The sequence below is a fragment of the Varanus komodoensis genome, unplaced genomic scaffold (genome assembly GCF_004798865.1).
Source record: "Varanus komodoensis strain SLA01 unplaced genomic scaffold, ASM479886v1 scaffold5, whole genome shotgun sequence".
Taxonomy (NCBI): domain Eukaryota; kingdom Metazoa; phylum Chordata; class Lepidosauria; order Squamata; family Varanidae; genus Varanus; species Varanus komodoensis.
The window spans coordinates 36,814,005-36,828,985 of NW_025336087.1; the positions used below are offsets into that span (position 1 = coordinate 36,814,005).

A 14,981-nucleotide genomic window follows, 5' to 3' on the forward strand; every position below is an offset into this window, starting at 1 on the left:
GTCTCTGATTGCTCCTAGAAAGCCCTGACCCATCCTATGTAAAGCCCTTGCATAGCACAGCTGAACCTACTGGGAAAAATGTAATTAGCAATACATCTTGTTATTCATGCTTCTAAATGTAAGAAATGCTTAACTTGCCCACTCTTATTCTGAAGGAAAACCAGCGGTACAGGCAGTTCATACTGAGTTATGAACAACCTGTAGTTGAACTGTCATAAAGCCTGTTAATTAAAAAAAAAAAACCCGCAGAAAATCATCATCACCATAGAAAAAGAAGTGACAAGAGGGAGAGGGAGGCCTCCAAAGCATCACCACAGAGAGAAAGCGAAAGAAGAGAGAGGCAGACCTCCCAAGCATGTCTTCCTACCTCACCCATCTGGAGAGGGAACTCTCTCTGGCATTACCTTGCTGCAAAGAGGTGGCACTGGTGAGTTTGGGCAGCAGTGGGGGTGGAGCTAGACATATTTGCAGATTTCCCATTTTCACAGGAGTCCTGTGCCCCTGACAAGCATGAATGTGGAGGGCTGAATATATGTGATCCAACTAACATACAAATTCAACCTGAAGACAAATTTCCTTTTTCTCAGGAATGGAACTTGTTCATACACTGGGGACTGCTTGTATAGTAAGCAATATTGATTGAGGTTCTATACCAAGAATGGCAAATATTATATAAGAAGAAATTACTGAATAAAAACAAAAACAAAACCTGCTCCATCAAGCTACTCAATTGCTCACCTCTACATGTCTTTCCATCTTCTTGGAGGATATAGCCACGTGGGCATGAACACTGGTAGCTTCCTTCTGTGTTCTTGCAGATAAAGTTGCATGGTTTAGGAGACTGGGCACACTCATCAAGATCTAATTGGGATAATACAGGACTTTTGTAATTCAGTTTGTTGAAAGAACAGTTGCAAATAATTTTAATGAAAGAGAAAGAAATAAAAGGAAACCAGTTTTCCCCACATTTGTTCAAACAGGTGGATCACTCCCCTAAAATAAATAGTAGGATAAGAGTCATTATTTTTCTTTAGGAATGTTTTAAGCTTCTAAATATAAGCTTTGTAGTTATGTTCATTAATTTAAATAATTTTATCATATTGCTAAGTCAAAAATGCTGTCATACAATCAATGAAAACAAGGCAGTCCCTTTCTGTGGCCTTATCATCTAGAAAAAGCATAATAAAACTGATATGGGGAGAGAGCAGAAGAGGGGAAAAAGCAAGCAGTCCTTCAGCAGAAAGACTTTTCATCCTGACTCCCTTTCCTGCAGCCTTCAGATAACACTATTTGGCCTATCAGAAAATGACAGTACTTTTGACTGAATGGGACAGAATATGAATAATCATTTTTTTAAAACAAAGTCCAAAGTTTCAGCGTTTTCTTCCATTTGTCTTCCAGTATGGAAGATAGGTGGCAGGAATGCTGGACAGATTATGTTAAAAGATGGCAACAAGTATGACTCAGCAGTAGAGACGTTTCCATTGTTTCTAGAATACCAAGGGCAGTCTCCCAAAGATAACTGGGTCCTGCACCTGTCCCCAGCAACTTTTCTCTGTATCTCCTCTCCAGTTATAGCTGAGGTACAGGGAGAGGGAAAGCAGGATCACAATAAAACAGATAACACATGGAAGGATGGACAGACTGCAAGATTCTGTGGAACTATGCAAATGCAAAAGCCAAAAATTTGCAGAACAAAATACAGGTCTGGTCTAAAAAGGAAGAAAATGATCTCTTCGTTGTGAGCTGAGAAAGTGGCTATCTTCCAACAAGGAACAGGTACTAACTTGGTTATAGAGACCCTGGGGGAGAACTCATTTTATGAAAACCTGAACTTTGAATGCAATTTTATATTGCAATATTTTAGTTCATTTATATAATGGGAAAATACAGAAAGCTATAAGGCAGGTTTCAAGTCAGTTAAAAAGTGCTTTAATTAAAATAGACTGTTTTAAAACTTACCCACACAAGAAGTACCACTAATGTCGGTGGTATACCCAACTTTACAAAAACATCGGAAGGAACCCATGGTGTTGATGCACTGGCCATGCCTACAGAGACCTGGCATGACCTTACACTCATCAATATCTGTGGGATTATAGCAAACATTTTGAAAATAAATTTTCTCCCCAGCAGTTTTATGCATGTCTTCTGAGAAGTAGTTCCAATAAAGTGCAATGAGGCTTGCAGCCTTGGGCATAACCTTGTGGCTTCTTGGACGATATCCCAAGGGCCACAAAGTAAAGTGGAACCATGCCAGACAGAAAAGGATCCTTCACAATGTGGCAGAAAGATCCCAACTATCACTCCCTCACCACTAGAATTCTGATGCCAAATAGGATAAAGAGGAGGTGTTCTGGGGCCATATCATGTATGGATTGGGGAAGATTCTGGATCTGGAATCCCCTTGATATCCATGGAGAGGGATAAAGCTACATTTTGGAGTCTGTGTTGTTTATTTCCGTCTCACTTACAGCAACTGAAGGGGAAAGATGCTCAGATGGGGGGGCAGATAAAGCTCCCCCCCCCCAAAAAAAAACCCAAAACAAAACAAGGGAAAAGCATATTCTCCACTTTTCTGTCTAGGATTAGAAGTAATGTTTCTTCCACCAATTATTCTCCCATCCCCATTTTTATCAATTTATGTTACAATTTTACAAATGTATATGCCTAAATCTAAAATTTATTTATTTTATATTTAAAATAACTTTGAGTTTTTACTTTCACTGAATTTACTGTGATTTGTACATTCATTGTACAAGCACCACACTACTAGTCCAACTACCTCTTGTTACTCTTTACAGGACTCACTGCTGCTCACCATTAATGAGTAATTACAGGAGTGGAAAAGTATACTAGAAAAGTAGATGGAATATAGATTTTCTTATCCTTGTTAAGGGAGGCATGGATTCTCCCTTAACATGGGTTCCTGCTATTCATACTGCATCCCAGAGTTACACTGTTTTCTTAGAGTACATCTAAATCAATAGAAACTACACAATACCACATAGGGGAACTACTCTGCTTGATGCAATATTTAATTTACAATACAGCTAAGATGGATCACAATATCCTTGCTTTGTTTTGTTGTGGGGGGTGTTCTGGGTGCAGTAAAAGCTTTTGGTTAATCTGTTTTGCTTAACAGTTAATGATCCATGTCTAGGGAACTTCATAAGATTATATGAGCATGGTCTGTAAAAGAAGCATGTGGAATACAGTATTACTCAACAAAGTAAATATCCTTTCTAAAAACCTGTTCAAAATGTATTCGAGCCAAAAACAAATACCAGTTCTCTATTAAAATAATACCTCTTCCATCCGTGGTGTACCCTGGACCATGTGGGCAAAGTTTCTTGTACTGTGTTGTTCCTGGAAGTGGGCAAAGTTCACATTGGTTGCCCCACCCTCTTCCTCCATCACAACAGCACTCTGATTTGGTGACAAGATTACGACTACTAGAGGCCATCTGACACATTATCTGTAAAACTTCAGCAAAGCAGAAACCTTGGCGGTTATCTGTGAAATGAATGTGGAGAAGTAGCATGTGAGTCAGAGAAAGATGTGCTTGCTTTTGTTTGTTTGGTAAATCATTATTAGCAACTCTTCCCTAGTGCTTTCACAGCAGCTTGCTGTTTAGTGCAACAGCTTTCATTTGCATTTATATGGCATAGAACTATATTTCTAGAAGTTAAATAAAGACTTTTTAATGAATATATTTAAAGGAAAGTGTAAAAATGGCAGCCGTGAATTTGTGTGATCATTTTTCAAAAGCAAGGTTTTGCATGTAGTGTGTGATGCTATCTCAAGGAATGCTGGCATTCTTTCCAGATTAAATATATGTCTGTATTATTACTTCATTATACAACATAAAATATTGAATGTTAAAGAATAAAAGATTAGATATATATTCTTGCAAGTCTATTTTATCCAATCTAATCACCTTTCCAAAGTATTAAACCTCATAAAGTACAACCTGTAACATTTTCAACTATCCTTTATTAGAATTAGAAACTGGTCCATAAAGAACATCTTCTAAATTAAGGATTTATTTGAAGCCATAATGTAGTTTTTTAAAGGGAAATTTTAAATACTGCTCATAAACTCTATTGGAATATGTCTCACATGTCCTTCTCTTATTAAATTGTGCTCAAGTTAGCATTATATTTCTTTCAGTAATGAAACATTGGACTTTATCCTCCTTATTTTATCCATTTAATGTTGTTCTTACACAGAGTACAAGAGCTTCTGTTCAGCATATGTGTGAGCAACATGTGCAGTGTGAACATGAACCAGAAGTCTTAAATGTGAACACTAACAGTGCTATCAGCTCCAGAAATCATCTGCTGAGCAAACTACACATACCAGATCATCATCTGAATAAACTTCAGTCTGCGCCTGAGTCTTGAGCAATATGATCAGCATGATCTAGTTGGGAACCTGAGCAATAGGTTAATGTGTGGGAATGCCCTTACATTAATACAAATGCATGTAGGATTATGCAGGAGAGTCCTGCAAGGAAGCTGCACATGTAGGAAAGGGAGAAATGGAAGAGACTGTGTGCCTTCCTCTCCATCTTTTTAGTCTTAAGCCACTACTAGATCTAGTTTTACTCCTGCTCTTTCTAGTTTAGTTAATTTTCTCAAAAATCAGCGTACTAATATACTTTCCATAAACAGACAAATAATTTTATTCATACCTTCTATATTTAGCCAAGACAGATACAAATAACTCAGCAAGTACTAATACAAGTTGTCAAATAGTTAAATATTCTTTTATATTTTAATAGAATATTAGGCAGCATAAATCTACTTGCCAATGCACTCAGTTCCAGATGGGCTTGATTGGAAACCTTCATTACATTCGCATCTGTAACTTCCAATTATGTTGACACAGCGACCATTTTCACAGATATTTGGCTTGGTACGGCACTCATTTTCATCTTTATCACAAACAGATAAATAAACCAAAACTAAAACATATATCAGATCAACAACTAAAATATTAATCGAACCTGTCAGAAGTTGCTAATACGCCAAAGTAGTTTTTAACTGTTAAGAGTTCTTCAGCGTTTGCACTGTAAGGAACAGAATATGCTTTCTTAATACTTACCCATGCAACCCTCTCCATCTGCTCTCCGGGTCATTCCAGGCGGGCAAATACACATAAACGTCCCAATCAGATTTTTGCACATCATGCCTCTAGATTCACAGTCATGCAGGCCCTCTGCACACTCGTCAAGATCTTATAGAATACCAAAAGAATGAGTATGTTTAGACTACTTCTGTACCCCATTATGAGTGCAATCCTATACATATTTACTCATAGGCAAAGCACATTTGTTTTCAATGCACTTTATTCCCAAGCACACAGGTACATGATTGCAGTTTTGTCTAGTGGTTTGACAAGCTAAAGGTATTATACCCAATTTAATAGTGTAATGCAACGTGAGAAACTCTTGACTATAAAATAGTACAGTATTTTTGCTCTCAACAAAGCTAAAGCTGCCCCTTATTTTATTTCACCCACATGCTTTACAAATATGAGCTTTTCTTTTATGGTCTGCCTTATTCTTTGTAGACGGTACTATTTTTACAATGATTATGCTTCCACAAGCAAGCCACCAGAGAATTTACTAAAGATTTTTGTTTTATAGTAATAGCAACTGATAAAATGGTAGCTATCAATGAGTGTGTGTGTGTCGCAATACCTGTAACTTTAAAAAAATCCATACCTTTACACATTTTTTGGTCTTCTCTTAATTCATATCCCACTGGACAGGTACATTCATAAAAACCGTAAGTGTTTATGCAGCGAAAAGCACATAGCAAAGGGTTCTGTGCACATTCATTTATATCTAAGGAACAAGAGGAAACAGAAAACATCTGTATAAATTCCCAGGCCTATATGAGAGGAGGAGGCAGGGAAGGAACTAGCTCGGGAAGACACACTTCCTCTAAGACCTAGGGTTACCTCTGGCATGGTGCAAGTGGATTCATGTTTGCTCTCCCCCACCTTTGAAGGCATACACACTCCTTTCCAATCTAACCCAAAGAGTCCTCCAGCACTCTGGAGCAGATTTAGGAGGGGAGGCTTCAGCAGGAAGCAGAAAACTATTTCCTCGGTGCTTTCTGCTCCACTGGCTGATGTTCAGAGTTGGATACTGCCGATAGCCCTCCCTCCCCCCTTTTTTTTTTTAACCATGACTAAAACAAATAATGCTCAAAGTAGACTATTTTGCTTTCTGTCAGTGCATGTTGAAATATCTGTTAATCGGGTGCAGATTATTAGTGTTATTTTAATTTCCTTTTACATAACATTTTCAACTGCTTTAATAGATTCTAACTAAATTCCTATTTTAATAGATTTCAGCAGACTAGATTTTCAGCAGACTGGAGCAGACTAATAGATAAATTAGTCTGCTCCAGATAAAACAAAACAAGCAACCAGACCTGTCTTTTCTTTTGGCTCCCCTTTTGGAATTTAGAGGAATACCCAAATAAAATCCCAGAACAAGCTAACAGCTGAAACCTAGTCAGAAAAAAAGTAAATTATAACCTACCTTCACAATTCATCATCGGCCCAGGTTCAAACCCATCAAGGCAATTACATTCAAAGCTACCAATCACATTGGAACATGTACCATTTCCACATGGATTACCAATTGAACATTCATCAGTATCTAGGATATAAGAGGCAAAACAAACTTTTGAAAACTGGGATTCAGGCCAAGTTCATGAACTTTAAGTATTCTAACATACGAAATATATAAATTTTCCATATAATACAAAATCAGCACACACCTACACAGTGCACTCCAGTGTAGTCTAAGTTGTATCCCAAGGGACATTCACAACGGAATGATCCATCTGTGTTTATACAGTGACCATTTGAACAAATGCCTGGGCTCTCAAGACATTCATTGACATCTAAAAAGGAGAAAGTCAAGTCAAATATTTTGCAATATTCTAATATCCTTGTCAAGATTCCTTTATTATAACAGAGATGTATTTTAATGAACAGTGTGTGTCTGTCAATTTTTTCCTTTCCCCTACACAACTCCTAAAATAATTAATGAATGAAAAATGTTTTTTTCCTCACACCAAAGCAGAAGACCTCTGCTTGCCACCCTAAGAAATCCTTCACAGCAGTGCCACCAAGATTACAGAATCTTGTAGCACTTGAGAACTGTTAAGTTCTTTACTTTTGGATGGTTGCATCTGCTCCCCAAGACCCATGTCAACTTCTACTGCTTATGGAAACTATTTGTGGGGAGAAGGGCAGGAGAAAATGAAACTCTTCTGGGGTGAGCCTTGTGTGATGTCTACCTAGTGCAGAATGCTAGTCACATCTGAAAAATCAACAACCCTTTACAAGAAAATTCATGAAATACTGGAGCAGAGCAATCCTATGGGAGCATCTAGAGGGCTATAGAATTTCTAGATTATTAGATCCAAGGCTGGTAAAGAGCTCTGACCTCAGCTTTCCCTCCCCTGCCTCACAGCCAGAGCAGGAAGAACCATACTGTTTGCTTCACCAAATTCATGAGGCTGACCTTACAAGAAGAGGTTCAGGGTATGTGCCAGGAGGCAAGAAGGGCAGGAAGATGGTGCTGCCAGGATACTACACATCCTGGTAACATCTTCCTCTCTGAAGTGCCACAGTTAGATGGTCGATTCAGCTACTGTGCACAGAGGTGCAAAGGCACAGAGGTGATTCTTTGCCCCCATGCTTCTCCTGCCCTGCATAGGTTTCGCATAGCCCTCTAAATCCAGACAGCTACAAGCAGCCCCACTGGATTGTGACATTGAATGGTACTTTTTATTTATTTTTCGATTTCTATCCTGCCTTTTCCCTACAAAGGGCTCAAGGCAGCTTACATCATTCTCCTCCTCCATCTTATCCCCACAACAACAACAACCCTGTGAGGTAGGTTGGGCTGAGAATGTGTGACTGGCCCAAAGTCACCTGGTTGGCTCCATGGCCGAGCGGGGACTCGAACCCAGATCGTCTGAGTCCGAGTCCCATGCTCTTAACCACTACACCACACTGGCTCTCTTTACTTTAAGCAAGAACTGAATAGTCTTTTGGGATAGAATAAAAATAAGTTCATACCTTCACGTGTATCATCAATCCCAGGTATAGTCCCATGGCCAAATGGACACAAATCCTGGAAAGCAACTGTTAAGAACATTTTTGGAACAATAGTACCAGAAAGAGAACAAGTTGTTGATGATAGTAAAGCAACAGAAACACTCATATAGTTTTACAAGATCTGGTAGAAGACAGACTTTTCTGATTTTCTTGGAAACAAATATCTAAAGTCTGAATAACAAATGCATTCATATAATCAGCAGCTTTAACCTAAGTCAGTATTCAGCTTTTAATATAAGCTAATTGCAACAACCAAAGAACTTGAAAGTTACTAATTACTGTTTCTAGGCACGAACTCATTAGACAGCTCCAGTTTCCTATGATGACTCAGTGAATGGGATTCTGTAGATTAATTTATTAATCTGCAGTTCAGCTCCACTGTGTAAAGATACAACTCCTGAAAACTCTTACTTAGGAGTAGTCACACTAAAGTATTGGATATTCTCTCAAGGATGTCCTTCGACAACTGAAGGCTCTCTGTTCAGTTAATTTTAACTTTTTGTGTTTTGTCCTAAAAAAACATTGTTTTTTCCCCCTACCTTCTTCTTCTTTAGGACACAGCTCACATGGATCACCCCAGCCTTCTCCTGGCATCTTGCTACAGCAACATTTTGCCTTGGTGGTATTAAAAGCCTTTGGCACAGAGCACTTTCCATTTTCAAAATTTGTAAAGCAGAAGCTTTGTCTAGTATCTAGGAGAGAAACCAAATGCCGCAGAATTACTTTAGATCCTTCCTTACATAAGAACACAAGGAGAGCCATGCTGGATCAGAGCAAAGATCTATCTAGTCCCACATTCTGGTCATACCATTGCACCTACAAGTAGGACCCGTCTTCCCATGACCCCAGGACTGATGTACACAATCATACTGCCTCTGATCCTGGAGGTGGCATATGGACTGCAGGGCTAGTAACCTCTGATATTCTTGACCTATGAAAACTTGTCCAACTCCCTTTTAAAGCCATCCAAATTAGCGGCTATCACTGTACCCTGTGGAAGTGAATTAGTTGGGCTGACTAATCAAAATTAAAGGAATTTGTTAGTCTGGCCTTCACTTCTCACATGAGGGAATTTTTGGCTGTACACATATCAGCAAAATTTGACAAATTTTTTTCAGGCCCATCCCATGGCTTAGATTGATACTTGATTATGCTTAGAGGAGACCATAGAAATCACTGGCAGATAAATCAATGTGCAAACACTGAGGATGTGGGGAATGCTTCCTCCCCAGTTTGTATCACCACACAGCCAAAACTGACTGGCAGACTAAGTCTTGTCATGTCATGACCCCAGCTGACTGGGATAAAATAATTACAAAAAGGTGCTTTCCACCCTTTTCTTTCTAACCAAAGCATCAGCAGAGCAAGGTTGTGAAGAGCAGCACACAAAATTAAGCAAGTTTAGTTGGGACACCACAAAAATACTTCTCGTACCTTGAAAACGTCTGTATGCACATTTTATTTATTTACTGGATTTCTACCATGCCCTATTAGCCACGTAGCTCACTGGGTGGGTTACAACAAGCTAAAATATTTGGCAGAGCTTTAAAGAAAAAAAAAACCCTGATGCCTGAAATGCATTTAGTGGTATAATGCACTGAAGCACCTGCCAAACAAACAAACATAAAAAGTCTGTTGCATTCTACAGAGCAGACCTCTACTAGATTGTTCTGTAAGACAAACGGGAAGGTTTTTGCCAATTCCCTTCTTCCCCTATGCTTCTGAAAATCTGGAGCACTTGGGGACTACCCAAATAGAATGCAAGATCTCACTGTGTGCTGGAGTGGAAGGAATCAGCGAAACTCACTGTTCTGCCTGCCTTCTTCTCATCATTCAGATGAAAAGCACCGCTTCACTAATGAACAGTAAATGGCATATGGGAGAGAGTGCAGAGGCTAGATATTGTGCAATGCTTTTGCATGGTCAGATTTGCTGAATTGATTGTCTGCATTTCCCTGATGACTAAGGCTGAAATCTATACAGTTACCTGGCAGTAAGAGCCACTGATTTCAGTGGGGTTTACTTCTAGGCAGACAAGTGCCAGATTACCAGTGCTGGTATATTTTGAGCATTATACACATATGAACCTGCTTATTCGTTAAGGTATCCTAGAGAGGTTCTGCTTTGCACATCACCACATTTGAACTGCATTTGGCTGCAATGTGCGGCAGGTGGGATACATCCAGCCTATGGAACCCCCTCCTTGTCTCTCCTTCTCCTCAATAGCCTTCTGAAGGCACTTCTTTTTAGGCAAACACTTCTGATGAAAATTTATTTATTTGATGTTGGTCCAAATTTGCTTTTTCTGTGAATATACTTGTTATCTTAATCATCATACTATTCAAGCTGAACATGTCTTAAAATGGAAAGTCAAGGCAGAAATGTTTTAAATGAATAAATATGACATGTCTGAAAGTTGCCAAATTATTATTTACTGAAAGGTCCCTGCACTATATATTTGGGCTGACTACTGCAGATTGCTACAGCCTGTGGACTTACCAAAGCATCTCCTGCCATTGTCTGATATCACAAATCCTGTCGGGCAGATGCACTGGAATCCTCCTGGAGTATTAGTACAGGATCCAAACAGACAGATATTGGGATCCTCACTACATTCATCAATATCTGAAAATGTGGGGGGAAAAACCATGAACTGTTGTCCAAACAAGTATTCCATTATTATGGAGAGCTGATGGAATCTTGTGTATTAGACACAATATTTAAAAGATACTATCAAACAACAATTCTTTATACGCCTTTCACTTCATTATTATATAATCTTGTTATCTTATTACATATACAATATATTGGACTCTTGAAGACACTAATATACTATACCCTTTTTCTTCAAGAGCTATTATCTTTTTTTACTTCCCATACAATTTCAATAACTTGACTTTTCATTTTCTGAATGAAGAAAACAATATTTTAGATAGACAAATGAAATTTCCAAATAGACATCATTAATGTGTCAATAACATCAATCACATTCTCACATTTAGCTGGAACTCTACTCTGTAGCTTGAAAAAACAACGTTCACTACAACAACACAACTTAAATGGCAGAGCTTTCAAGTTATTAAACATCTGGCGTTATGCAATAAATGCATTTGCTGTTTTATAATTCTGAATGTAGGCCAGTGAGCAATAAATATTTTATTTTACCATACACATATTTAATAAGTTAAACGTATTTTTACGAATTAACTTATTTCATTGCACTTTCCTCATTTCTCATCAAGCATATAAAATAACTTTAAATAGGAACTTCTGCAGTGTCTATTACATAGTTCTAGTACTATAACAAAATTTAGTTACTTCCATGCAACAATCTTTTAGGACTGCTCTGGTATTCATTCTTGGTAAGAATGAAGCAGAAAGAAAAGGAGGCAGAGTCATGGCCAGTATCCCTTTGTAATTTGGTAAATCAGAAGTAACATGCAACAAAGTTTGCCTCCACAGTAAATGAAAAGCTTCTGGCATGCACATTTTCCCCTTTATTGCTTCCTGTTAAGCTGGCAGTGAGCTCGCTCGCTCGCTCTCTCACACACACACACACACACACATTCATTAAGAGAGAATGAGAGAGAGAGAGAGAGAGAGAGAGAGAGAGAGAGAGAGAGAGAGAGAGACTTTCAATTGCTCCTTGAACAGCCCCTGTTAATTGCTCCTTATTGCCAGCTCCTGTTACCCATAGGAAAAGGGGTTTAGTAAGTAATTTCCTCTCTTTTTTCTTTTCATCCTACACAGGAAAAATGGTGCTATTCTTTTTTTCACTGGCTAATAATCGATTTCATATGTTTGCTCTTGAAATACCACTTTTTAAAGCACAAACTTTGTTAATCTTTGCAGATATCCATCACATTCAGCTTTTCCCACTCAGACTGTACTTTTTGAAAAACTTCCCAATGCATGTTCTTTTATATTTTTTTAAATGCTTGGCTGTGTTACAGTAATTGCTCTTTTCTTTGGTGCCTCTTTTTCGCATACAAATAACTCTGTCATTGTATTATATGGGCTTCCAAAACATTTCATTTAAAGAACTTTGCACTTGTACTCTTTTCAGTTTCAATCATACAGTAGAACCCTATGTAGCCCACACACCATCTGAACCCACCACTAACACAAAGAGAAGTTGGTAGATCCAAAAGGAAACTGAAGTGCTTGTTTCAATAAAAGGTTAGATTAGTGATGCTCACAGACCTGTTGTTATCCAGGAAAGAACTGACACTAGTTTCTAGGATTAGTTTAGTACTGCCAACTGCCTATTACTGCCAGTTGGTCCCATTGGCATAAGATAACCATTGCAGAGCAACAACCCTACTGGGCATTGCCATCAATCTTTACTACTTAGATGAAGGCCATCTCTAAACATCCAATAATACAATTAAAAGGAATGCACAATTCAAAACGTAATTAAAACCATCATAATGCATTGTAGTATGAAATATTTATGTATATATTAAGAACATGATGTGTTTTTTCTATTTATGGTCCATTCCACTTTAAAATATTTTAACTTCAGTAATTTTCCCTCTTAAATCTGACCTGCTGGAGTGGCTGTCATGAGTTCATTGACTCTGTGTGTGTGTGTCCAAATTTCCACAAATATTGTTGTCAATATGGAGGTAACTGAATGGGATCGAGTGAATACTGCTTTAGGAGGAGGGGGTGTGCCAGTTTTAAGCACCAGAGGTGCTGGCACCCAATTTGTTCAGTCTTATTTTGTCATCTTTGAGGGGTTCTATTTAAATGGTTTGGAATATTTCCACATTTGTTTGGATTGGGAAATATATGCAAATATAATGGCTGCAAAGTAAATGTAGGGCAAATTTGCACACCTGCAGTAAGGGAGCTGTAACACAGGCACACAAATTTCTATTTCATTTACTTTACAGCCCTTTGATTTGTGCAAATCTTCCTTCCACTTACTTCCTGGCCATTAAATTTGCATCTATTTTGCATTTATTTTACAACTGTATAAAACCCAGTAACTGCTGCTTTAAGTGATCTGAAAAGGAATCATGAAAAGTGCTAGTGAGGAGTTAATATATACTATTCCTAGAGTAGCAGGGAAAGGTAATAAAGTTTAGAGGACACTGAGAACATCAGTTTAGCACTCAAAATAAAGATGATTACATTGCTAAGCAGGTGACATTGCTCCATCCCCTTTCAATGTAACTACTTTTTTCCATATTTTCCCACTTGCTAAGTGCTTATTCTCAGGGTGGCTTAACATGTTTAGCAAATGTGGTTAATAATACTTACTCCATTGGTAAATAAGTAGCATAATATTTAAATACCATTCCTATCACAACCATGGTACTGGTATTTTGCTCTTTTATCTTTTGAGTCAGATGCATAATAAATACAAGCTTACCAATGCAGCTTTCACTTTTCACTTCATATCCTGGAGGGCAGATGCATCTGAATGAACCTTCTAAATTTTGACATGTACCAGGAAAACATGAGCCAGGAAGCACCACACACTCATTAATATCTTAACAATGGAAAGAAAGAGAAAATAAGTTTAGAGATTCTAAAATGAATATTTACAGACATTATATGCAAATATTGTAGAGAAGTTTCTAGAATAATGATTTTTGATCTAGCCTCCTACACATATGCCTGTGATTCTTTTATTAAGTAGCTCTGTATACTTAATAAATCTATTAAAACACATTCCTAATGTTCTATTAATACAGTTCTCTTCAATCAAGAAACATCTTTGTGCATTTAAGACAACAACTCAGAGGATGAAGCATAAAATTCCTGATCCTGAAATCTACAGACGGGCAGGAAACCCATCTAATCCCTTGGATGGAATCTAATTGTCACTTTATCCTTAAGGAGCCATGTGTTAGTATTCAATTAGCTTATCCCGCTAAAAGAATGACTTCAGTTCAGTCAGGGAATGGGAAAGAGTCTGTCTTTCCTTGGCTCCTCAACCCACAGGGTAGGAGGAAGAGGATGACTCCTTTATCCATGTGTCTCCCATGGACTGTTGGGGATGGAGCAGATTTTGGGAGGTCATGAGGGTTTGCAATAGAAACTGTTGCTGTGTGATAAGAAAATGGATTCTGCACATGGAGACCAGTGCAAATTTGCATCAAACAAAACTTGTTGGAAAAAGAGCAGGATGTGAGGAAAGGCAGAGAGAAACAGCCAGTAATGTTGCATTTCCCAATATTACAAACATAGAATCAGAGTCAGAAGGGGTCTCCCGGGCCATCTAGTCTGACCCCCCGCTCCAGCTGGCTCTGCTCATGACATGCCCACCATGTGCATGTCTAGCCTATCTTTGAACACCCTCACTGATGGGGCCTCAACCACCTCCCATGAAAGCCCATTCAGGGTCCTAACTGTCAGGAAGTACTTCCTGGCATCTAAATGGAACCTTGGAATATTGTCTTTAAGCTGCAGTTTACATCTGTAAGTTGGTAGTCAATGTCAGTGCCCCTTTGCTGGATTTCTTTAACTTCCTTAGTTTTTGAAAATGAAAGGAACTATTCCAGACTTATCACATATTTGCCATCACCTGCCTATATATAAACATTTCTTTATAAGTATTTTATGAAAGGAATTCAAAATATTATATTCCTCCTGATAATGCCTTCTAAACAAATTATTTTGAAATAAGTTATTTTGATTCCAGTGTAGCTTATTTACAAGTAAGCACAAATACAATTGCGCATATGATCGTCTATGCATGTTGGCTCATAAACCAGCACAATTCTCTGAATATTTATATAAAAGTAAGTTCCATTGTGTTCATTTAATTTAATCCCAGATAAGTTTGTGTAGTATTTCAGAGCTAGTCAAGGAACATT

General features: G+C 38.1%; 1 protein-coding gene across 2 annotated transcripts in view; it reads right to left on the bottom strand.

Moving 5' to 3' along the window:
- FBN2 (fibrillin 2) overlaps positions 1-14,981 on the bottom strand; it is a 191,646-nt gene that overhangs the window by 10,166 nt on the left and 166,499 nt on the right. For both annotated transcript variants that reach the window (XM_044446643.1, XM_044446642.1), the window contains exons 48-59: positions 13,532-13,651; positions 10,651-10,776; positions 8,691-8,843; positions 8,113-8,178; positions 6,801-6,926; positions 6,560-6,679; positions 5,732-5,854; positions 5,110-5,241; positions 4,814-4,939; positions 3,310-3,516; positions 1,963-2,088; positions 739-861 (exon numbers count right to left, since the gene is read on the bottom strand). In XM_044446643.1, the coding sequence (XP_044302578.1) occupies positions 739-861; positions 1,963-2,088; positions 3,310-3,516; positions 4,814-4,939; positions 5,110-5,241; positions 5,732-5,854; positions 6,560-6,679; positions 6,801-6,926; positions 8,113-8,178; positions 8,691-8,843; positions 10,651-10,776; positions 13,532-13,651 (1,548 nt within the window). The remainder of the gene's footprint in view (positions 1-738; positions 862-1,962; positions 2,089-3,309; positions 3,517-4,813; positions 4,940-5,109; positions 5,242-5,731; positions 5,855-6,559; positions 6,680-6,800; positions 6,927-8,112; positions 8,179-8,690; positions 8,844-10,650; positions 10,777-13,531; positions 13,652-14,981) is intronic.